This window comes from Pinus tabuliformis, chromosome X (genome assembly GCF_031772625.1).
Source record: "Pinus tabuliformis cultivar Carrire ecotype Pingquan chromosome X, CPIR1, whole genome shotgun sequence".
In the NCBI taxonomy this organism is placed as follows: Eukaryota; Viridiplantae; Streptophyta; class Pinopsida; order Pinales; family Pinaceae; genus Pinus; species Pinus tabuliformis.
Window position 1 is genome coordinate 755,750,854 of NC_142308.1, and position 26,196 is coordinate 755,777,049.

Genomic DNA, 26,196 nt, shown 5'->3' on the forward strand with positions numbered 1-26,196 from the left:
CAACCTAACTCACCTTGAATGGTGTAGACATATGACCATCCTTGAGCAGATTTTCCCGGCAATTTGAAGTGTATCTACTTAGCCATTTGTAGAGCAGACTTCGCCTCTTTTGAGCAGATTTCTGAAACCTTTCTTGAAAGCAGATTTGAGGCCGTTATTGTGCTAGATCCTTGTAGACCTGAAGATATCGATTGTAGACCTTGAAGATGCCATCATTGCAGCAGCCTCTTATGAACAGAAATGGGCTGAATTGAAGCATAAGATCAGTCTTTGAAGATATTTTGTTACAGACCCCTGTAGGAACATTGTTGAAGCCCAATTGCAGCAGTTTATTTGAGGCTTGTTAATTTTAGATAACAATGGTATGTTCTATGCTTAAGCGCAATTTACTTCAATTTTTCTTATTAGCCCAATATCAATTTCCAGATTAGCAATCACATTAACATGATAGTAAATGCAGATACCATCGCCCTTTCATTGAAGGAGAGGAAAACCCCTCAGAATGATCTATGGGATCATTCCTTTTTTGCTTTTTGCAGTTACTAGTTTTTGAGCTGGGTTGGTTTTTAGACTTGTGCCTTCTGTAGCCATTGTTTTTATTGCTTTTACAAGGCTGTTATGTAAATATTTTGTTTATGATCTTTGGACTGTTACTGTTCAATAGTGAAAGCATCTCATACATGCTGGTTTGCAACATGTAATTTTCTTAAATCTTTAATGAAAATTACACTTTTTTCCTTGGAAAAAAAGATAGTAAATGCAGATAGAACATAAATAAAAAGAAAAAGACAAGCCAAGACAAGAGGACACAATATTTGGCGAATCCCAGGGAAAAACCCAATGTGGAGAAAACCTTTGATCAAGTCTTCTTATTATTCTTCAATATTTCAGCAGAGAGAGAGTACAATATACAAAATTCACTTGCCCAAACACAGTCAAATCTGTCCAGTCAAACTGCAGTCAACAGGATGCCCTAACCAGAAAGTCAACGCTGGTCAAATCAGCAGACTTACTCCTCCAAATCAGCTCGGTCAAACCCAGTCAATTCGCCCTTCAAGAATAGTCCGAATTAGCCCAAAACAATTCAGAAAAAGTCGGTCAAACTCGGTCAACACAGAGTCAACGCTGGTCAAACAGCCCAGAAAAACTCGAAATTTGTGCCAAGAAATGCAGCCTACCCAAACAGAATTTCTCCCAAGAAAAATGCAGTCAAACAAGGTCAACTTCTGCCCAGTCAACGTTAGTCAAACTTGCTGCAACTTGGTCAACGCAGAAAACAGAAAACTACAGTCAGCCCTTTGCACGTGTGGAGGAGAGAAGCTGCCCAGAAATCCGTACAACCCAATCAGATGTGGAGAGAGAGAGATATGTGATTGATGATTGACCAAATGAGGAAAATGACTCCTCTATATATACACAACGTTGAGGGTGAAGAGACATGTCGGTTGGGCTTTATGAGCCTACATTTGACTTTTGGCCGACCTTGAATATTTGCCCATAGAAGAAATAAATTCATAATTCCATTTGTATTTGTCATAATGAAATGATCTTTAGATCAATCCTACACCTCTCGGAAAGAGGAATCCAATAAAAATATCATCTCCATCATATGAGCTGTCCAATGTGGATTTTAGCCCTAGTTTCCAATTTTAACACTCCCTCTCAACTAGGGAGAAATCCACCTGCCAAACCATCTGTCAATCTGTACCATCTCTGAAATCCCTGCTTTGCTCTACTCTGCTTTGTTCTATTCTGTTGAACCATGAAGAAATAATGAAGAGAAATGATCAAGAGTGTATCATACCACACTCCACTGACCCGAAGTCAGTCTCCATTGATCCCAGATCAATATCAAACATCCTAGCATAGGGAGTACGGTAGTACATGATGCGTCCATTGGTATTGCTATGGTCCCTATCCTCTTTTCCCAACTCATTGGCCAGATGAGAGGTACTTCCCATGAGTCCAGACTGCATGGGTGGGATGTTTTGGCGGAAGAAGGTGAACCACTCATCTTGCTCATATGCCATAGGAGAAGGTGAACCACTCACCCTGTACACAGCGCACCATTAAGGGAAGGTGAACCACTCACCTTGTACACAGCGCACCATTAAGGGAAGGTGAACCACTCACCCTATGGTCGCTCATAGCTCCAAGAAGTACCCCAAGCCCCCCGGAGCTCCCAAAGCTCAATATCTAACTCAAACGAAACCCGCATAAGAGGGTCTCTCCACGAATCCAAGTCGTTCACGGAAGGTTAAAAATTCGACCTTCCTGAGGGGCTTTGTAAGAGTATTTGTGACTTGTTTATCAGTCCCAATATGATGGAGCCTTATTGCTCCCCGTTGTACCATATCCCGAATAAAGTGGTACCTAATATCAATATGCTTGGAGTGGTCATGAAACAATGGGTCTCTCAGAAAGACGAATCCCACTTTGGTTGTCACAGTAGATTAGGTGGTATCCAGCACATGCCCAAACAGCTCACTAAAGAGCTTCCTCAACCAAATAGCTTCACAGGAGGCCATACTAGCAGCAATATATTCAGCCTCGGCGGTGCTCAAAGCAACCGATTTTTGCTTCCTACTCATCCAAGATATCGAAGCAGAACCTAGTGAGAAACAACATCCCAATGTGCTCTTACGATCCACCATATTGCCATCCCAATCAACATTAGAATAACCATGGAGCCTCAAATTCCCGGCATTGTATCTAAATCCATAGGTGATTGTGCCCCAGAGATATCTCAAGAGATTCTTGGCAGCAATCCAATGTATGTGATGAGGCTCGACCATATATTGACTCAATTTATTCACTGCAAAGCATATGTCCGGACAAGAGTTCACCAAGAACATCAAGGCCCCCAGAAGTTGATGATACTCTTTTTCGAAGGATTTCCCAAATCGGGCCCAACAGCATTTCCGCATAACTCCTTGAAGTTAAGTTCCATTGGAGTAGTCACAGACTTACAATCCACCATCCCAAATCTTTCAAGTAGCTTCACAATGTATTTTCCTCGAGAAAGGAAAATATCTCATGGCTTTTGCCAAACCTCCAAGCCTAGGAAGTAGTGCATCAATCCCAGGGCCTTCATCTCGAATTCAGAAGCCAACTCCCTCTTGCATTGATAAATAAGAGGGTCTGCACTTGTCAGAAAGAGATCATCCACATAAAGTACCAAGATGAGAGGTCTATCATTTTCAACCTTGAAGTAAATGTTTGGATTGGCTTCACTTCTTGTAAAACCCAACTTCATCAACTAGTTGTCGATCCTCTCATACCAAGCCCGGGGAGCTTGCTTCAACCCATAGAGGGCTTTCTTCAACCTGCGTACATGTGTCTTTCGATCTTGAACTTCGAATCTCTCGGGTTGTTCTACATAGACTTCCTCCTTAAGTGAGCCATGCAAGAAGGGGACCTTGACATCCATTTGATGTAAATTCCGTCCTTGATATGCAGCAAGGGCAATGATCAAACGAATGGTGATGTATCGGGCAACTAGTGCAAATATCTCATCATAGTCCAAATCTTCCTTTTGAGAGAAGCCTCGAGCAACAAACCTGGCCTTGAACTTTTCAGCACTTCCATCAGCGCCATGCTTGATCTTGTAGAGCCATTTCGAGGTGACAACAGATTTGTCCTTGGGTCTAAAGACCACATCCCAGACATCATTCTTCATAATCGACTCATACTCTTTGTTCATAGCATCCTTCCAAACTTGGTGTTTCACAGCATCTTCGAATGTGCAAGGTTCAGTTTGAACAATGTTGCTCATGGCAGCTAAGTACCCTTTTTACCTATTTGGCTTCTTACTTTCACGAAATGTCTCACGAGGTGCAATATGTCTCTCGGCATCTTCGAGAGTGTCCCTAAGCCATGAGGGTCTCCTTTTGAAGAGGAGGACTCATGAGGAGGTGGATCAATGGGATCCATCGGTTCTTCAACATTGGGCATCGGCTCACCCTGCAGTTCTCTCTGCTTTCCTATATCTACTTGTTTGTCCTTCCTTGGAATAGAAAGGTTCCTAATCTTCCAAAGGGCAGCGTCTTCATCAATGGTGACATCATGACTTATTTCCACTTCTCTTTGACTAGGCACATAGATTCTATATGCCTTTGAAGTTTCACTGTAGCCCACAAATGTTCCTTTCTTCCTAGATGCATCTAATTTGCTTCTCTTTTCTTTCGGCACATGAAAATATACAGGGCTACCAAAAATTCTAAAGTGAGAAACATCAGTTTTCTTACCAGTGAAAACTTCTTCGAGAATTTTGGAGTCCAATGCTTGATGAGGGCATCTATTTTGAACATACACTGCAGTGTGGGCAGCTTCTACCCATAGGAACTTCGGAAGGCTTTGATCATGTAGCATGGCACGAGTGGCTTCTATAATGGAACGATTCTTCCTTCCAGCGACTCCATTTTGCTCGGGAGTAAATGCAGTAGTAGTCTCCCTCTTAATGCCAGCTTCTCTACAATAGTCATTGAACTCATTTGTTTCATATTCGGTTCCATTATCGGTCCACAATATTTTGATCTTCTTCCCTGTTTGATTTTCAACCAAGGCTTTGAAAGAGCGGAACCATGTGAAAACTTCGTCCTTCTTCTTCAAGAAATAAATCCAATTTTTGCAAGAGAAGTCATCCACAAAGATAGCATAATATCAATATCCTCCCAAAGATGTCACAAGAAACATACCAGATAGATCAAAATGAACCAATTGCAAAATGTCGGTAGTTTTGCTATCACTTGAGGGGAATGGTCCCCTTGTATGTTTTCCTTCGGCACATCCCTGACAAACACCTTCATGTTCTACTTTAAATTCGAGCATACCAGTCACCATCTTCCTTGCATTGGGTACAGCCTTATAATGTAGATAAGCAAACCTCTAGTGCCATGATTTGGATTGAAGAGATGTGTCGCCAGACATAGCTCCCAATGGACCTCCAACTTGATATAGGTTGTCAACCCTGAATCCAAGAGTAAATGCTTCTTTGAAATTCCTTTTCCAAACACGTACCTTTCCATCAATGAATGCCACCTTAAATCCTTTGTCTTCCATCGCCAGGATAGATACCAGGTTCTTCTTTATATCAGATACATATAGTACTTCTTGTAGATGAATGGTGTTACCTTGATTCAATTGAAAAGTAACATTCCCAACTATCTTTACAGGATAGGTGGCATTGTCTCCAAGAATGATTTCCAAATTTGTATCCTTTTCTATCAAATTTGAAAGAGCTTCCTTATACCCAGTGAAGTGCCTTGAGGAACCACTATCAATCAACCAATTTCCCAAGGTATCCGAAGGGGAGGCAGTGGAGAGGGCAGATATAAGATAACATTCTTTTTGCTTGTTATCTACAACATTAGATTCATCATATCTAGAGTTTATTGATCTTTTTTCTTTTGGGAGGTCAACCATTTCCATGATGAGTAGCGGGAGCATTCCTTTTTCCTTTGTTGTTGAATCTGTTATTCCTCTGATTGTTGTTGCTCTTGAAATTGTTGTGGTTGTTGTCATCATCCCGAGGTGTATCCCTTCTATTAGGACACTCCCTAGCATAGTGGCCAAACCTGTTACAAATGAAGCATCTTCCCTTCAATCTTTGAATCTTGGTCTTCCTTGACATTGCTTCATTGAACCTGCATTGTTCTTCTATTTAGCATGAGTGGAGAATGTAGTAGGTCCATTCCTATTTGAAGGCATGTCTCTCTCTATCATTCTTGTTTCTTCTTGAGTACATATAGTCAACAATTCATCATATGGAATCCGGTCATTGTTGAGGATAGTAGTGTTGAACACATCCCTTTCACGAGGGAGACCTCCAAAGGCAATGAGAGTGAGCTCCCTGTCAGCAATAACTTCTCCAATTGATAGAAGATAATTTTTCATTTCGGTGATTCTCATGAAGTAGGATTGGATATCTTCTCCTCTTCCCTTCTTTATGTCTTTCAACTTGTTCTTGAAAAAGAGGACTTGGTTTGCATTGCTAGCATTTAACATGCTAACTAACTTGTCATACATATCCTTAGATGTGCCCAAATCGGAGATGTAAGCAACTAAATGCTTATGAATAGAATACCTAACGATCTTCTTAGCTTTGACTTCACCTTTCTTGTCTTTTGTCTTAGCGGCAACCGGTGCATTTGAAGGAGGTTCAATCATATTTCCCTGCACATAGTCCATGACATCCTGCTCTCCCAAAGTCAAATCAAGAGACATCTTCCATGCATGATAATCAGACTTATCATTGAGCTTGTCATCAGGTTTGAAGTAAGATGCGAAGGCCATTGAATCTTGCCCTTGTCCAACAAATCTCAGTGATTGCTCTTCTCAGTGATTCTTTTCACTCTTGCTTGGGCTTTGTCTTCCCCTCAACTCTGATACCATGTTAAATTTTAGATAACAATGGTATGTTCTATGCTTAAGAGCAATTTACTTCAATTTTTCTTATTAGCCCAATAGCAATTTGCACATTAGCAATCACATTAACATGATAGTAAATGCAAATAGAACGTAAATAAAAAGCAAAAGACAAGCCAAGACAAGAGGACACAATATATGGCAGATGCTAGGGAAAAACCCCAATGTGGGGAAACCCCTTTATCAAGTCTTCTTATTATTCTTCAAAGTACAGCAGAGAGAGAGAGTACAATATACAAAATTCACTTGCCCAAACATAGTGAAATCTGTCCAGTCAAACTGCAGTCAACAGGATGCCCTAACCAGAAAGTCAACGTTGGTCAAATCAATAGAATTACTCCTCCAAATCAGCTCAGTCAAACCCAATCAATTTTCCTTCAAGAACAAACTCAATTAGCCCAAAACAATGCAGAAAAAGTCGATCAAACTTGGTCAACACAGATTCAAACCTATGGTCAACACTGGTCAAACAACCCAGAAAACCTCGAAATTTGTGCCAAGAAATGTGGCCTACCCAAACAAAATTTCTCCCAAGAAAAACATAGTCAAACAAGGTCAATTGTTGCTTGGTCAACGTTGGTCAAACTTGCTGCAACTTGGTCAACGCAAAAAACAAAAAAGTACAATCAGCCCTTCACACGTGTGGAGGAGAGAAATCCATACGACCCAATCAAATGAGGAGAGAGAGAGATATGTGATTGATGATTGACCAAATGAGGAAAATGACTCCTCTATATATACACAACGTTGAGGGTGAAGAGACACGTTGGTTGGGCTTTATGACCCTACATTTGACTTCTGACCGACCTTGAATATTTGTCCATAGAAGAAATAAATTCATAATTCCATTTGTACTTGTCAGAATGAGATGATCTTTAGATCAATCCTACACCTTTCGGAAAGAGGAATCCAATAAAAATATCATCTCCATCCATATGAGTTGTCCAAGGTGGAGTGGCCCTAGTTGCCAATTTTAACAAAGCTTGTTTGAAGCAGTGTTAGAGTAGAATTAAAAAGGAACTTGAAGATATTCTGGAGTACTTTTTGGAAGACCTATTGAGGACTTGAGCTAATCTTGGACCAGACATTGAAGCAGCCCTTTGAAGGATCTTGGAGCAGACTTCCTACTGAAAATTTCATATACATCTTGAAGTGAATATGGAGCAGTCTTGGGGATCTTCTTGATTAATCTTGAGCATACCTTGGAGGGTCATCTAGAAGCAACTTGATCTTGGAGAGTATCTTGGGCAGCTTATTGAAGACACCTTGAAGCAGTGTTGAATACTTGCAGAGCCTAATCTTGGAGATTTTTTTTTTCGAGAAAGCATTAACCTCTTGTTGAAGCCCTAATGGAGTAACCTTGGAGAAGACTATTCGGTAATATGAAGAGTTGTGGAGACACATACTAGACAATTGATGAAGCATATCTTGGGGCTCTGTTGAAGGCAATCTTGAAGAAATTATCAGGACTTGTCAAAAATTATATTGGAAGCCCTGAAGCAGTATTTGTACCCATCTTGAAGAATTGAAGCAGAGTTTGGAGCCCTATGGGTTGAAGCCTTGTGAAAGATAGGTTTGGAGTCCTAGAGGATTTGAGTCCCCAAAGAGACCAAGGTTGGAGCCCTGTGGAAGATCGACTTGGAGCCTCGTCTGAAGATTGGAATCTTCATCTAGGGTTGGAGCCCTAAAGAGATTATAAGAGCATTTTTACAGATTATTATTGTAAAAGAAGATTGGAGTCCTCGTTGTTTTAATAATATATATTATTCGTTTATTGTACATTTTGTGTTCTAGTTTTATTAAGAGATCTTAACTAACATAAATTAACAATTGTAAATGTTCTAGTTTTATTAAGTGATCTTAACTAACATAAATTAACAATTGTAACAGAAATATTGATTCACCCCACCCTACCCCCTTAGTATTTCCAACACAAAATGTTACTTAAACAAATGGATTCAAAGAACCTTATAGATGTCGCAGATCTAGCCTTCAATTAGAGTTAATGCTATTCATTAAGGAATTTTAAGGCCGGAATACTTGGAGATTTTCACACTGTTTTTAAGATCAAAAATTTCACTTAATCAGATCTGAGATGAGCATTGAACTTAGTGTAGACAAAGGTTGAATTTGCAAATGCAAAAAAGCCTTCACTCCTTGGAGAGTCCGCACAAAATAACTCCAATAATGCTACTTCAGGTCGGATGCTAATTAGCCCTTGCCATGGATTTGTTTTTCAATTAAGTTTTGATCCTTGTGTAGATACCCTAATTGATTTTCGCTTAGTCTCAAGCCTCATAATTGATGCCATAATGAGGGCAAATAGTTGTGTTAATTGAGTCCAAAACTTAAACCTACAATAAAGATTACCCAAGCAAATCGCAAAACCAAAAATAAAACATTAGAATAATGCATCGAAAACCCTGCCACTGATCCTTCTCAAACCCTCTACTCTGATTTCTTCGTTGTCTCCACAGGGGTCGAAGGGGAATTTCAGAGCTAAATTTGTCAAAGGATAAACAATTGAGTGCATCCCTTAACTTTCTTTGCTTCAATAATATGCTTGCTAATGAGGAATTGCCACATCATCTCCTTGTGGGGTTTTCACCCACAAGCTGGGGGCTCCAACTTCAAATAAGATTCATCGTCTTAGTGACCAGTTTCTTCATTTTTGTTGAAAATTGGTAGCCATGGTTGGTATTTTCATTGGAAAATCAAAGGAAGAAATTCATATTTTTCATGTTTACCAGTTGGCCTACAACGCACAAGTCTGCCCCAAATGATGAATGAGTTTGAACCCAAGGTTAAAACCCTCCTCTTAAACAACGTATAAATAGAAGTTCATTGGAGCTCATTTGGTATCACATCAACTCACATCGTTCGATCAGAAATCACAAGAAGTCCACGCATGTTAAGGACAAGGAGAATTTGTTTTGCGTAGACCAGCCTTCCATTCTTCTCTTTGACCAGCATTGAGTTAGGAGAGTTTGCTTCTGTTTGACTGATATCTTTGACTGTTTTGGAGGTCGAATATTTCAGGAATTCATCGACTCTGTTGGACTGATATTTTTCTCCTGTTTTTGGGTCGTTGAACGCAGGTCAACCGTAGGATTTGACCAAGAATTGCAGAGGTCCATTTGATTGAGGTTTGACCAAATTTCGGCCCCCTGTTCAGAATTACCTCAAACGAAAATTCAGCCCTTCTGTTGCAAACTTTACTTTGACCAGGATTCACTATTTTCTCTCTCTGTTGATTGGTTTGACTTGGAAATATTGAGGTCAGAATTTGGAATCTTGTTTGAAATATTCTGATATGCTCTTGATAAACTGAATTCTCTCTCTCATAAGGAAAGACTTGTTGGGTTTTCCCATAGTGAGTTTTACCCTGGTTGCTAGCCTAAATATTGGTGTCTCTTGTCTTACGATTTACTATGATCTCTATTGCTCCATTGAAGAAAGTGAATGGTTGAAAGTTTTCATGTATAATTGCTTAATATTGGAATGCTATAAGAAGACTAATTGTATCATTGGAAGTAGTTATCAATTTGAAAAATTGTAATAGTCTTGATGGCACTACAAAATCAACAATTTTCAAGGGACGAAATATTGTTACAGACAGACTTATATACAACGTCGAGTTGGATATTGGCAGGCCGTATTACTCTTGGGTTAAGTTGATATATTGGGCAAGTTGAGTCCCTTTGTTGGCAGCAGAATTAGTTCTCCATCTCTATAGTACCTACAGCTACAGTACCACTTGAGCTACTCCCAGGCTTCAAAGACCGATCACTGGCATAGTTTATATCTTCTTGAGGAGGCCAACTCACCTACAACAAATCATGCCATTTTCTAAGTTGTTACAAGTTTCCTAATTTTACTAATTGGCATGTAATACCATATTCTATATTAATAAATAAGTTGGTTGAGATATTACTAGTCATCATTGTGGAGTTTTATAAGTTGGATAAAGCTTTCATTCTTGAATGCATTTAAATTGTTTGACAAAAAGGTCTCTATCTCAAAGCTTTCTCTTGCTCTGCATTCTAAGTGTTTGACGAAATGTCAACATGAAAAGTGTTTGTCAAATTGCCTGAAAGACAATTCTAAGAAAAAATTTTCAATGTTATAAAAGGGGACATTACACATACAAAAGAGTGTAACAAAAAGCCTAGCACGAGCTATGCCCCTCTCATTAGCCATCACCTAGTTCCTAAGCATTTCATGCTCTATCTAAATAAAGGACCTGATGAATATCCCAACCGCAATGAATGATAAACTACCACATCTTTAAGGGGTATTGGAAAAGAATAAAGCAAGTTGGGTCAACTAAGTTATTCAAGAAAGACAGAAAAAACATTAAAGTAAAACGCACACCATAGGGGTGGAAAAACCAAGCCAAGGAAAGGGGGAACTCAAGACTCCACGATTGCTCAATCTTCTCATCATTATACTCAAGATGTCGGACTTCCTTTAGATGGTACCATTTTTATGGCCATCTTCCTTGAAGTCTTTCCCATTCCAAGACCTGAATTATCACGTGCATCTATGGATTGATGGGTCTATCTTTGAAATGTCCTTCCCCTTAGGGGCTAGAAGCACCTAATAGGGATAACTGCATAATCATCCCTAACAAGAGTGTGGTAACTTGCTTAGAAATCATGAGCTAGAAAGACATTTGAATCCAAGGTTTGTGTGAAGTATTTTTGTGCCTTAAACATTGAATATGGTCCACTATGGTACTTCAATTGCTTTTGTTCCTAATGATGTTGAACTCACATGATCTTTAGAGTATGTTTTAGGCAATGTTGCATTAATCGTTATCGGGATAATATCGGCGCGAGGAAAAAATCGTAATTATCGGGAAATAATCGGAAAAAATCTGGAAAAAATCGTTTGGTACAAAAATATTCATTTTTTTTCATTTTTTTTCAATTTTTTTAATATCTAAACCATCTACAACATAAAATAAATACATTGACACATAAATATGTAAAATAATTAATATATAAGATGTTTAATATCATTTCTAGTGCTAAAATCACACATACCATTGAATCATGTCCTGAATAATAAGTCATGACTCCGAGTCCCAACTCAGCCTCAAAATATCAACAAAAAATATAATAATGTATCTCATCATGTCATAATGTCATATACAATAAAATGAAGAAAATAACTAAAGTCTAATCCTATTGATTTCCTCTGCCCCTCTTGCGAGAAAATGACACAGCGTTCCCTTCCCCTCTAGATGTAGATGCTAGTGCTGGTGGAGTTGGCAGTGGAGTCTGTTGTGCTCTAGAAGCTGAAGAACTAGAAGTAGGAGCTATAGGAGGTAGACCACATCCTCTACTGGTGGCAGGGGTAGCCTTGGCAGGTGGTGTCACCTGGAAACATTACAATCTCCCAATCCTGAAATCTTGAAAAACTGATAAGTCAGCTGGATTTTGAATGAAATCTAAAATTCTACTTTCTCCATATGAAATCCAATGAGGCTGGAACCACTCTCAAACATCCTAAGTCATTTCATGGTAATATTAAAAATTTAAGTAAAAAGATGACAATGAAGATTAAAGAGAATGTCACTTTTACTTTAAGAATTTAACATTACCATGAATAGGATATCAATACTAGGGCCTAGACTTGAAAATTAAGCTGCCCCACTCAAAAATTATTTGTTTCTTTTAAAAAAACTTGCATTTCGAACAATTAGTATCCCCTATAAAACCGCGTTGCCCCGACCCTCGGCGATAAATTGGGAAAAAATCGTGATTTTTTCGGAAAATTCGCATATAAAAAAAAGCGAGTATTACTCGCGATAATATCGGCTTCGGGAAAAAATCATGATAAAGCGATAATATTGCAAAATTATCGCGATTTTAACAACACTAGTTTTAGGTAGTTCATCACACATGCAACAAAGATCCCTTGAGGGATGTCTTGACACCTCTCCAACACAATAAAGAAGACATCTAGCCTAGCTTTAAGAGCACATGTGACACTGCAGCGGTGACATTGCCCCTCTTGAGATGAGCGTTGGACTTTGGAGGTTCCGCATGGTTGTATGCCCCTTGCTACAACTCAAGATGTTGAGTCGAGCCAAGAAGGCAAAGCATTGGCTTGACTAATAATGTGCCCAGATGGGCCGAGGAATCCCCCAAGTTGCCCATGAACTTGGGCATTGCCTTGTTCCAGAGCCTAGAAGATGATGTAGACCACTTGAGATTGTTTGAGAGGGATAGCACAGCATGTTTTCATGTCAACACTTGATCCTACCATTGCCATGTCACCCATGCATGCCCTAAGAAGGCGATGTAATCCTTCTTGATGATGACGTCTTTATGGAAGAGATGTTACTTAGAAATGTACCCATGCGTTTAGATGATGTCCCTTGGACTGAGGAGCACCCTTGGACCAACTTTCTCACTTGTTTCATGGAGATGCCCATTTTTAGAGGATGATGTCATGTTGGAGGGCCTTTCCTCCAACATGTGTGGAGGATTCATGTCATTTTAATTATGATTTATCATTATTACAGCTATCATTAGGTTGGCTTGTGACCTATTAGCTTAGTTGAACGCTTTGAGCAAACTTTTAGGGCTTTTTCATTGTAAATTAATGAAAAATGACATGATTTCCCTCATATAAATAGAGGGAATTCCATTTCATTGGATCATCACCGCACACACTCGTCACTCTCCTTTTATGTGAGAATGCACTAGTTGTATTCTCTTTTTCTCCTTGATGCAATGGGTAATTGATGTAGAATTATCTTTTTAGGGATATTTTGCATAGAAAAGCTATCTTTGGATCGATTAAGTGGTTCTTGATTGAATGTGGTAACTATATTGTCTTAGATCTTAGACTTTTGTGATCCATATTGCAAATGAGAATGTCTTTCAGATTAATCATATCATTAGGATTTGGTCGATATTTCGAACCAACTAATGTGGTTCATCCTTGGGACAGGTGAAAAATCCATCAATCCTAAAGAATAAATAGCAAGGATGCATCAAGTTCCAGAGTTAGTCGTTAGGAATTAGTTATTGAATTAATTAAAATAATACTTAGTTATAAACTAGCTGTTGTAAATTAGCCGCTATTTAATTATATATATAAATTAATTAAATTAAATATAATATTATACTAATTAATTAAATAAAGTCAATAATATCATAAGGGATTAAATTGTATAGAGTATTCATTAGAATAAGTTTAATATTCTTATTAATTAATTAATTAATTAATTTTCCTAATATATATTCAAAAATTAAGTATTTAGAATAAGAAAATTCAATAAAATAAGCATGACATTAAAATTGAATTAAAATAAAATAAAATAATTAAAGGATTTATGTAATTTTTAACCAATAATATTAAAATTAAAAAAAGGGAGGAAGGAATAGGGGGGAAATCAAGAAGAGAGGGCCAAAATCCAACTCCTACTTAATTTCCAACCAGCATCCATGATGAGATTGATTGCATGCTTCTCAATCTCAATAGCCTCTCTTAGCTTCCTATGGTGGAAGTGATCAACCCTTGCAACGACTCTGGCATCCTCAATGCAGACATGGTGCTTAGATTTCTCTGCATGTTTAGCTAGAGCTGATGAGCAGGAATGGTTGCTCCTAATGTCCGTTGCATGCTCTTGGATTCTTTAGTTAATGGAGCGACTAATTTCTCCAATGTAGGGAATCCCATAGGAGCAGGGGATCGAGTACAACTCTTTCATGTCTTTAGGGTTTATAGGGTCCTTAACAGATCTATGAGAATTTCTAATGGTGTTAAGGGGTTTGAATGGAGCAGAAACTCTATTCTTTTTAAGAATATGGGCAATCCTGTTAGCAGTCCCTTGGATAAACGGGAGCTGCACCTTAGAGATAGGATCACGAGAAGGCTTAACCCTTGATTATTTATGGGATTTTTGAAAAGCCTTCAGGGCTTGAGTTATGCTATAACCATTAATTTCAAAAACATTAAGAAGATGACATTTTTCCTCCTCTAGGTGATTCTCATCATAAATCATAAAGCACAGGTGGCAATAGTAAGAACCCCGAATTTTTGTGCCAAAAAATGATAAGAATTGGCATGAAGATATTGTTCTGTGTGAGTTTTTTTGCGAAAAACTTGGTGAGAAATGGAACCATCATTCTTTCTAGAGAGAAGGATGTCAAGGAAAGGAAGACACTCGTTTACCTCAACCTCCATCGTGAATTTGATGGAGTCTAATTGGGAATTAAGATGGTTAAGAAACAAATCCAATTTCTCGTGACCATGGGGCCAAATGACACAGGTATCATCAACAAATCTCTTCCATTTTTTAGGGCGAAATTGAGCAGAGGCTAAGGCCTTAGTCTCAAAATATTCCATGAATAAGTTAGCAACTATAGGGGAAAGAGGAGAACCCATCGCTACCCCACAAGTTTGTTCATAGAACTCGCCTTGGAAACTGAAGAAAGTAGAGGTGAGGCAAAGGCCAACCAATTTGGCAGTGTCATTGTCAGTGATCCGATTTATGACATCAATGGCCTCTTGAATAGGGATTTTAGTATAAAGGGAAACAACGTCAAATCTTATTCACAAATCTCCTGGGTCCAGACTAATATCTTTCCATTATTTAACAAAGGAAGCAGAGTCCTTAACAAAGGAATCAGTGTGACCAACAAGAGGTTTGAGCCTTTGAGCCAAGAATTTTGCGAGAAGATAAGTAGGCCAACAATAGGTCTCAGGGGAACACCAACCCAATAGGTTGGCCTACTTATCTTCTCGCAAAATTCTTGGCTCAAAGGCTCAAACCTCTTGTTGGTCGCACTGATTCCTTTGTTAAGGACTCTGCTTCCTTTGTTAAATAATGGAAGGATATTAGTCTGGTCCCAAGAGACTTGTGAGTAAGCTTTGACGTTGTTTCCCTTTATACCAAAATCCCTATTCAAGAGGCCATTGATGTCATAAATCGGATCACTGACAATGACACTGCCAAATTGGTTGGCCTTTGCCTCACCTCTACTTTCTTCAGTTTCCAAGGCGAGTTCTATGTGAAACCCTGTGGGGTAGCGATGGGTTCTCCTCTTTCCCCTATAGTATTTTTTTTTAACCATGTGGTGAATCGGTAACTGCCAGTCCTAATCTATGGGAGACCTAGGCAATCCTCATAGCTGCCACTATAACAACAAGAGTATATCGAACTACTTGTAAGTCGATATACTAAGATCCTATGATTTTAGCAAAGCGAGACTCTCGTGCCGCCAAGGCAGGGGGGGGGAATCTGCTCTCGAGCCGCCACCACAGCAGGTAGACTTACCGTTAAACCACACATCACTGTACTCTTTCCCCTATAGTTACTAACTTATTCATGGAAGATTTTGAGACTAAGGCCTTAGCCTCTGCTCAATTTCGCCCTAAAAGATGGAAGAGGTTTGTTGATGATACTTGTGTCATTTGGCCCCATGGTCGCGAGAAATTAGATTTGTTTCTTAACCATCTTAATTCCCAATCAGACTCCATCAAATTCACGATGGAGGTTGAGGTAAACGGGTGCCTTCCTTTCCTTGACATCCTTCTCTCTAGAAAGAATGATGGCTCTCTTTCTCACCAAGTTTTTCGCAAAAAACTCACACGGAACAATATCTTCATGCCAGTTCTCATCACTTTTCGGCACAAAAATTCAAGGTTCTTAGCACTCTTGCCACCCGTGCTTTGAGAATCTCTTATGAGAATCACCTAAAGGATGAAAAATCTCATCTTACCTAAAATTGACCTATCCTTTGCTTACCACTTTAATAACCTTCAGTTGTTTGTTCATCACATCATTTATGGGTTGTTTCTTTCTCATTTGGCCCCATGGTCGCGAGAAATTGGATTTGTTTCTTAACCATCTTAATTCCCAATCAAACTCCATCAAATTCACGATGGAGGTTGAGGTAAACGGGTGCCTTCCTTTCTTTGACATCCTTCTCTCTAGAAAGAATGATGGTTTCTTTTCTCACCAAGTTTTTCACAAAAAAACTCACACGAAACAATATCTTCATGCCAGTTCTCATCATTTTTCGGCACAATAATTCAAGGTTATTAGCACTCTTGCCACCCGTGCTTTGAGAATTTCTTATGAGAATCACCTAGAGGATGAAAAATCTCATCTTACCTCAAATTGACCTATCCCTTTCTTACCAGTTTAATAACCTTCAGTTGTTTGTTCATCACATCATTTATGGGTTGTTTCTTTGTTATTATATGCTTTTGCATGTTGTAAATTTGCATATCATAAAAACCTTAGCTTATAGCAGCTTTTCTTTAGTTTATTGGGGTTGATGGAATGTGTACTTGAACATGTGTAACTTTTACATTGACCTTTAAGGCTTTTACAGTAGCTTCTCCCATAACCATTAGACTCTTATCACCTTTGAGCCCTCATTTAGTGAAGACATTTCTAGGTGATTTATCAGCAAGCTCCTTAAAGAGCCATTTGGCTTGTATTCCCAGTCATCTAACCTCTACATCTTGGTAGGGAAGCCTCCCTTGTGGGGACAACATCCGACCATAAAACAACGAGAGAGAGACTGACAATAGTGGCTAATCTCATTGTTGCCATAAGACCTGGGTTTCCTACTAAGGCTTTGCACTACACCTACTAGATTTTGCAGGAACAAGACCCTTTCTCTTATTGAGGGATTCTTTTTAGCAACATTTTTAGGAAATCTCATCCAAACTAGATTTTATGGACTCTATCATCAAACATACAATTTTGTATGGTTCAGAGGTTTGGCAACCAAGCTTGCACAATGCACATTCGGCCTAACAAAAAGAGATTTCAAACCCTCTTGCTCTATCACATTATCAAATGCATGAAGCTAATCCCCCGCCCATCACCCAAGCAAAATTTCTAGCACAATTCATTCGAATCAAGACTATCTTCAGACTACTAGAGCTAATGCATCACCTTCATACATTTTTTGATGCAGCAGGATGTACAGACCGGTGCCCATATTTTGCCTACTAATCTTCCAAAAGGCCATCACCCAATTTGCACCGCCCCCCCTTCCCACCCCCCCATCTAGGGAAGAAAGTTGTTAGTATTCAAAGGTTTCTTGACTCCTCCAGTATATAAATAGACCTTCTTCCCTTGTTCAAGTACTCTTTTGATGCTCCTAACCACTTCTTACCCAGTAAGCACAGGAATGGGATCAATAGGGAACATATTTGGGTCACCCTGGGGTTTCCGTTTGAGACCTATGATATCCTTTAAGCAAAGCATTTCCTTGAGCTCAAAGACAACCTCATAGTTTGGCCACCTAACAAACTTCTACATTGGACACATTGGCACTGGATCCCTCCAACCAGTTTAAAGTGGGCCCATATCCACTTCAAGGGGAAGTTGAGCACCAAATACCATTAGAAGATAGATTACGCTAGATCTACCATAGGCATGAGACAATTACAAAGGAGTGTTTTATATTTAGATTCTATCGTTACTATGAAATACAAGGTTGACTCCACTTCCTATTTGATCCAAAATGGATCCTGAAACTCTCTAAGTCTTCATGAACTCTCTATAATTTATGCCAAAGATTAAAAATCTTGTGAAGATCAAGCTTATCATAGGAATCCTCATGACAGTTGCTAATTGTGATCAGCGTGGATCAACGAGGGTCGTCGATCAAGCGCGCAGAGTGGCGGACCATGGTAACGTGCGTTGTTGCGAATTAGCAAAGTCAGCGATGGTTTGAGTCAACGGGGGAGGAATCTGATATGCGATTAGCGACAAACCCCTCAAAGAAGGAGAGCCACATGCGCCCAGACCCGAAAAATCATGAAATGCAGCGGAAAGTGTTTCGGTTCCGTCCGAGGCAGGATTCCACAGAAACCGGCAGGATATCGGAAGGGCTTCGAGCGGTAAGCAGTTTAGACTGAGTCCCGCTTGATGCCACACAGCGAGTGACACGCGTCCGGTGGAAGAGAGAGAAAACCGCTCACATCAGACGGGTAAACATCGAGCAAGTTATCCGCCCGAAATGTGCGCTGACTGTAGGATCTAGAGGGTCCCGATCAACGGCGGAGATGCAACCCGATGGATGACCAGATTTGACAAAGTTATAAAGCAGATTGTGCGGGATTCTGAAGTCTGATGTGGACGATGAGTTGGCAGAGATTCGTGTTTCGCGGGCATTCTTGGAGTAAATGGAAATAACGGCCATTTCAAATGATCGAGTGTTTCTGGTGAACCTGACACGCTCATCCGTTAAAGGAATAGGTGGCCACCTCCCTATAAGGTGTTATGCAGTTACTGTAACCACCGAAAGAAGGGATTCGAACGGACAGAGGCAGGGAACCAGAAAGCCGAGAAGCAGAAACGAACAGTCAGGAAGCAGATTGGCTTTAAAGCCACAGACTAACAGAGAGGAGAGAGAGCAGCCCAGGAAGCAGTAAGCAGACCTGGAAGCAGAGAAACCAGAGCCAAGCTGACCTGAAGAAGCAAAGGCAGCAAGTGAACCAGGGTTAAGACAGAGACAGAGAGAGTCAGAGAGTCTGGGTACTCTAGAGAAAACTTGAGAGGTTCAAGCAAACTCCTCTGCATTTCCTGTCAGGTATTGAGTCTCAGATTGGACTCATACCATTATAATCAACAGAGTAGGAGAGTCTGTGTACTCCAGAGAGTCTGTGTACTCCAAAGAGACTTGGGGGATCCAAGTACAATCCTACTGATTGTATCTATTGTGTGAGACTCAAATTGAGCTCACTGTAATAGGCAAAGCCACCAGAGGTTGGAGGCAGAGCCACAAAGCCAGAGAGCTCTAATAGACTTCTAAAGAGCCACGAGGCTGTAGTGAAGTTGCAGCACAGTAGGAGATCGAATGATCGAGCTGTGGCTGGTTGTCTGAGGTGTGTCGAAGACAGGAGAAGGAGTTCCAAAGACAAATGCAGAATTCTGAGGGAGTCAGAGAAGCTAGAAGCTCGAGAAGCTCAGAGCACTGACTGAAGGAGTCAAGTCCAGAGAAGCCTAGACCTGTCTGCAGAACAAGGACAGCCAGGGGTAAGATGGCATTCTAAGCCCATTGGTTTAGCTGTAAACCAATGGAGTTAAGTGTAGCACTTGTAAAAGAATTGAAGCCATAATCCCAGAGAGCCTAATCGAGTTGATTAGAGCTCAAGGAGATGTAGCCCAAGATATCAGGGTGAACTCCATATTATATTGTTGCCTTATGGGTTTGTTGAATTGCTGCTTTATTTACTATTATTTGTGTTTCACATCAGCATAAGCAAATGAACATAAGCACTCAACAGTCAAAAACAAATACAAGCATACACCTATATTTTCAAGTATTTCTTAATTCCGCATTGGTTAATCATTAAGACTTGGGAAAATTTAAAGCTTTGGAAGTGGGAGAGGTTCTTGTAAGTTAAACAAGAAGCCTAAGAGCCCCATTTTCAGATCACTATTCAAAGAGTGAGACCCACACAAGGTTGTCATATCAGGTTTCATGACAATTTACACATGACCAATACGTATTACTATTCACCCTCCACCAACTCTCGACAGCAGATCACCTCATTCTAGATAGAAAGAAATTCCCTAGGTTGGATCCAACTCTTCCAGCCATATTCTAGACAAAGTGTCTTTCCTTTGACCTCAGACGATAGGACAGTTTCATACTCAACTTCAGAGGAGGTCCCTTCTCTCCTTTATCCAACAGCAGGCACTTGAAGCATCAAGGACCTTTTCCTTTTCCTTGAACTAGGGTCCAAAGCATTGTATTTATTTCCTTTTAGCATTGTGATAGTTGCACCTCGATGATGTAGATTAGTTTCAATTCTCATTGCCCTACTTTTGTTCGTTTGGACATTAATAAACTTATCTATGATAATTAGCATCAGATGTGGTATCAAAGGGAAATACAATTCCAAGCTGGCACAATCTATTCTTCATTTCCAAAGCAATATTCGAATGTGTAATTTGAAACTTGGAACCTTGAGCTTAGATGGTATTCAACCTATGGTTCATTTCGTGGTTGTGAAAAAAGCCCCTGCCCAATCAGATCTCCTCACATTCCAAATGTTTAACAATGCTGCTTACAACAATTTGTTTTTGCACCCTCAATTTCCCCATGGCAACAAGGGTAGTATGATCTAGACTTGCAACATGCAATAATAAACTGTCATCAGTTTTTCAACAGCATTATTGGTAGATACCCTAACTTGAACACATTGTACATTGAGTTGGCCAATCAATACAGGATATATGTTTATACCACAAATTTCATATTATAAAATCCTTGTCTAAAAGATAATCTAGATAATATGGGTATCCCTTCAATCCATAACAAAACAATGATGTCGTTGAAGACAACTTCTCTAAATCCTACGTTTCAAGTTACAGTTAACCAAACATTTCAAACAATGTCAAGAAATCAAGTAAAATAAATTGCCAATTTATAACGGAAAATGAGGTGCAAATCACCAATATCCAAGCTCACAAGACTGGATTGCCAGCAATGCAAAATAACGAGACAAGGGGGTACTCACAAACCTTCTGTCTTCTGCAACCTATTGTTATGATATTTGTAATTAAAAATGACATTTCCAGCTCTCAAACTGAAAAAGAAAGAAACACAATATAAATTTCATGAATCAGCTTACTTCTCAATAGGTAAGAAATGATTCTTAAACACATGAGACAAACTAGCTTGAAATTTACAGACTACAGAAAATCCTAAGACATTCTGTACATAAATCATATTTCAGACATATCGTTTTGCATTAATGTAGAGCTTACCAACATCTTGGCAGTTATACTGCTAAAAATATAATCAGCAATAATCAAAGAATTTAATACTACCAATATGCTACTAAATATAGAGATAAGGAGGAATATAGGATTAACATGGATTCATTTTACAGAAATGTAAATATAAAGAGATCTACATCCATGCTGAGTTGCTAAAATGATGGGTTTCAGAAAATATGCAACGTATGTCAAAGATATTCAAATAACAATCAGCCCTTACATTCCAGTAAAGATTGATTTTCATTAACCAGAATCCTAGGCCCACCCCCATCACATCATTTCCTTGCCCCATCCATACTAAACACCTTATATCTCACACCGTATGTCCATATTAAGACATTACTTTGTCACATTTAAGTCACTTACACAACTAAAACCATTTTGTTATTTAAGTTTTACCAATTTGTGAAAGCTTGCTTGAACTTCTTGACGATAAGCAACATAAAATATACAACTTACCAACCTCATCTTGCCTCCAATTAATTGCCAAGAAAAGTAACACTAGTACCCAAATCAGCATAACTATGCCTTGATTTCGATTTATTTTTAGTACAAAAAGAAAGAATCATAATATTGCAGAAAATAACATAAGATCTAGTAATGAGAGAAGAGTACTACTGTGAAAAAGAACTTCTATTAGGTATCAAAGGTGAAAAGCATTGCATTGCACATGGCAATACATAGTGGCTAGAATGGTGGTAACCTATGTCTGAGAAGAGATGTGACAGCTATGTTCATTGGCAAAAAGGCACTTAACCATAATGAGAAAAATTCATTTTATTGCAATATGATGAGGAGACCTTAGAGTGCACAAACCCTAAAGAAAAAACTCCAAACCTAGGAAATGAGGTGACAAAAGAAAGGTTGCCCCCCAAAAAAGTTGAGTTCACATGTTAACTTTAGGGGCCTTAACATTTGGATAGAAACTTTGATTCCTTAATGTGATACCTCATGGAAAATCTCTTGACAAGCTTACAATTGCAAATGCATCAAAAGAACTGTCTCAACTACTTTCAGCACTAAAATTAAATTAAATAATAAAAGAAAGGAAAAAAAATTAGAAAGGGCTGAAAATTGCATCAAAAGTTCAAGACCTAAAAAGAGTCAAAATCATCACTGTTTTTTAGAGGGTGCAGAACAGCCAACTATAACCCCTTGGGAAGCAATGCTCACTGTTAACACCAGATTTACTTTTGTAAACCTGAGCGTTAGTTTCAGGCATATGTTCATAGACATCATTCAAAGTGAGCCAAATTTCAGAGCTCACCATTTGACATCAATGGCTCATGAGTACCTTAGTCATATAGGTACATGGTTTCAAAGTTTTGCTCCTGACTTACATTATTTCAGAGATATATTGCACGAGTTTTCAGGACTATTCATATCAGCGTTTTACAGGAATAGCACATCCTCTGCTGTCATTAGAAGAGTTTTCAATTTAGGCTTCCAACATTCTAATTATAGCAGATTTTTCCATTGTTATGAACATAAATACATAAAATAATATAAATAATAATTAATAATTAGTATTAATGAAAGGACATGTTTCAAAGGACATCACTCTCGATGAAAAGGCATTCCCGCGTGCATATATATACAAGCCCTCATTCTCATCATATCACTTTTGTGCTCAAACACATATAAAAATATTATTTATCTTATGATGGATAGTCTCATATTCCAAATATTCTGAATATTTGTGTGATAACGAACTTTGTTCGATTTATTTAGTATCAGAGCCTTGTTAGTCTGATTCCAGCCCTTGGCCACACCGAGAGTTTTCTCCAAGATGGGTCATTGACCATCAACAGGCTTTTGGTCATATTTAACTTTAGAATATCTATTAAAGTTTTAAAGGAAGTTTAAAAAAAATAAAGAAAAGAGAGTCAGAGAGAGTATAAACACAAAAAAAAACATATTATTTTTAAAAAAATGAAAAAATAATATATATATATAATATACATACACACACACACACACAGATATATATATATATATATCTGTGAAGCACGGGTTCTCGTCCCTGTTACTGCTCAAACTAGCAGGGGACTTAGAGGGGATCCCTAAAGGGCAAATGCTAGACCAAGGGCAATAAATGGAGAATTAGCCCACTATCACCTCAGCTAAGGCTCCTTACTATTTACGGACTTCAAACGATGGGAGGAGACCCGGTATATTATGGAGTCACCAATGAAGGATCAATCAAACAGTGGGTGTCGAGTGACCCAAATGATCCCTTTCCAAAAGAGGTTGAAGGATAAAGCTTGCTTGCTTTCTAAGCAAGGTACAATGTCTTCTAGAAGAGGGATGAGAGGATTTAAATATTAGGTTTAGGGGATATGATTCATAAAAGAGTTTCCCAATCCCTAAAATCCTTATTGAAATTGGTATCCCGGATGGTTCTTGAAGAATTGTCTTTTCAAAGGAACGGGCCACACGAGCCAAGTGGACCCAGCCTGGGTTAGGAGGTAAGAGTTTAGCAACCAATGATGTTCTTAACCTAGACAAGGTGGGGGAAAGAGTCAAAAAAAGAATATTCACTCAAAGGTGTTAAATTGATCTTGATTCCTATGAGGCGCTAGCCTTGGGGATACTAGGAAAAAGTTTGATCTCGAAGCTAGGGTTTGGCTTTTCTCACAACTCCACCATCAGAATGGCTTCAAAAATGAAGGAGGTCTTGAGGAGACACCAGCAGGAGAGGCTAGGATATCAAACTTTTTGGAGGGACAGTTTGTCGGGAAAAAGATGCCCTAGGTGACCCAACTTGGCTAGACCTAGGAAAAGGTGAAAAGAAGTTGATTTTAGGTGACCACCTTTTGGTAGATCAGTGCCTTAGTCTTGGGAGAATGGAGTCTATGATAAATATGAGAGAGGGCCATTGGTTCCTAGTCAAGGAAGCCTCAACACTACTTCGCTAGCCTTCCAAGTCAAAGAGAAGCAATCTTGTAGCTTTTATACTTCTATGTGCAAAAGGTGATGGCTTATCAAGATAAATCCATTGATTGAATTACCCCTAGGAGATTTCATTCACATTACATGGTCCATACATTGAGAGATGCTATATAGTATATAGAGACAAAATTCCACAATTTAAGTTGTAAATGCATCCATCAATTAGCCCTGAAAATAGCGAAAATCCCAGTACAATGTATATGACAAAGTAAAACAAGAATAGCATTAAAAGCATGTACTTACATGTAATAGATTATATCCAACCATCCACAATTTGACAATAGAGAAGCTCCAAGACAAGATAAACCAAATCCACACATCAAAATTCATCCATAAAACTTCAATTCAAGAGAGAGAAGAGAGAGAAAAGAGATCCAATCCAAAGTGTTGATGAGCAAATGAACGCATCTCACTTGTATTTATACACTAATGAGGAGTTTGAATTAGCCTCCTTGGCCTACATAAGCCCCAAAAATAAAATAATGTTCTAATAATCTAACTTTTGGTGACAAGCCAACCAAACTAGCTCACAAATGGAAGCATAAGCCTCTCAAGAGATCAAATAATAATCCATGCATGTCATAGGGCCCTCTAAGAGGCCTAATGAAGTCCATCGGTGCCATAATGAAGAGTAGGACCCTCAAAAGTGATGGTCAAGGGGTTGGCCCCTTATTCTCCAAACAATAAACCTGTGGTGCTCCCAATGGGTGCAGGGGCACAATAATAGCCTCATGGGTCTCCAAATGAGTCGAGGATGCCTGTAGATCGTCTGCAAGGGCTCTGATGATGGTGTAGGGGATGCCACATCATCCTACAAGTCCTCGGTCAGCTGCCAAGTGCATGGTAAATCTGTGGGGCCAGCTAGGCAAAGATGAACCAGGGGCATCATCCTCGTCCAATGGGAGTATCATGAGCATCTCTTATCATACTCGGGAATCCATGGAGTGTTGTCTACTGTTGTGGAGGCCCGTGGCTCTCAAAACACACCCTACATGTGCCAATGTAGCCCTCTAGAGGATTACGACGCCGTATAGGGAGACCAAACCCAAGATGGAGACCATCTGCAATCCTGCATAAGATCTAATGCGTCCCCTAGCCTTCTAATACAACAAGTCATTAGGGAAATCGAGCGAATGAGCTTACCAACCATGGACCACAAGTGGGGACTTCATAATAGCCTGCCCTTCCATAATGGGCTTCGAGATGTGCCAATGCCTCCTAAACTCCAAAGGGGGTTAACCAAGTATCCTATTAGGTGGTTTCTACTTCTAAAGGGCATAATATGTTCAAGGTACATCCTTCAAAAGGTGGTGGCATGACAAACAGGTGAATGAAGTAGGGGATGAGAACGGGCAGCCCTGGGCCACACGCTGGGGTACAAGGGTAGCTAATAAAAGGGAAGCCCACACTAGGGTTTATAATGTATAGAGGGAGCAATCGTGGTACATGAGGTGCCCCGTCCTTGATTTTTCCACCCTTTTTTATATGCTCGGGGCTCAAGGGGTAAGAGCATGATGCATAAGATATAGCAGCGAATACCCCCTTTTAAAGGTAGGGCGGTTCATTTCCCACTAAGTGTTGGGACAATCACGGGTTCCTATGTGATGATGGAGGCTCATAGAACTTATAGGAACTAGGGTGATGGTCACGATGATGGGGTAGAGCTCATGTATTGGCTTTTGCCCATGCGCTAAATGTGTTTGTCCCGGCCATCTTTTGCATTTTGTGGTATATTTTCCTGTTGAATGTGGCCAAACATGCTCATCTTTCTTTTTAGCTGCATCAACCTTTGGAGCATCATTCCAGGCCCAACCCAAGATGTGTGCGAGAGGAAGGGGCGAGCTAACCCTATGTGGACCTAGTGGGGGAATGTCAACCTAAGTGGGAGAAATGATGAATGGGGTAATAATGAGTGGAAAGAGGATAATATAAGCGAATAATGGAGAGGGACCACACAACCAAAATCGGGGTTTCCCATGAAATACCATCCCTAAAGTCAAATGGTCAGTAAAAGAGATCCCACGGGACTAGAATGCAAGGTT

The 26,196-nt window shown here is 39.4% G+C and overlaps 1 protein-coding gene across 1 annotated transcript in view; it reads right to left on the reverse strand.

The window, feature by feature from the left end:
- Positions 1-26,196, reverse strand: part of LOC149142073 (polycomb group protein EMBRYONIC FLOWER 2-like) — a 277,025-nt gene that overhangs the window by 148,025 nt on the left and 102,804 nt on the right. The window contains exon 10 of the mRNA XM_089446324.1: positions 20,945-21,009. Within this exon, the coding sequence (XP_089302450.1) occupies positions 20,945-21,009 (65 nt within the window). The remainder of the gene's footprint in view (positions 1-20,944; positions 21,010-26,196) is intronic.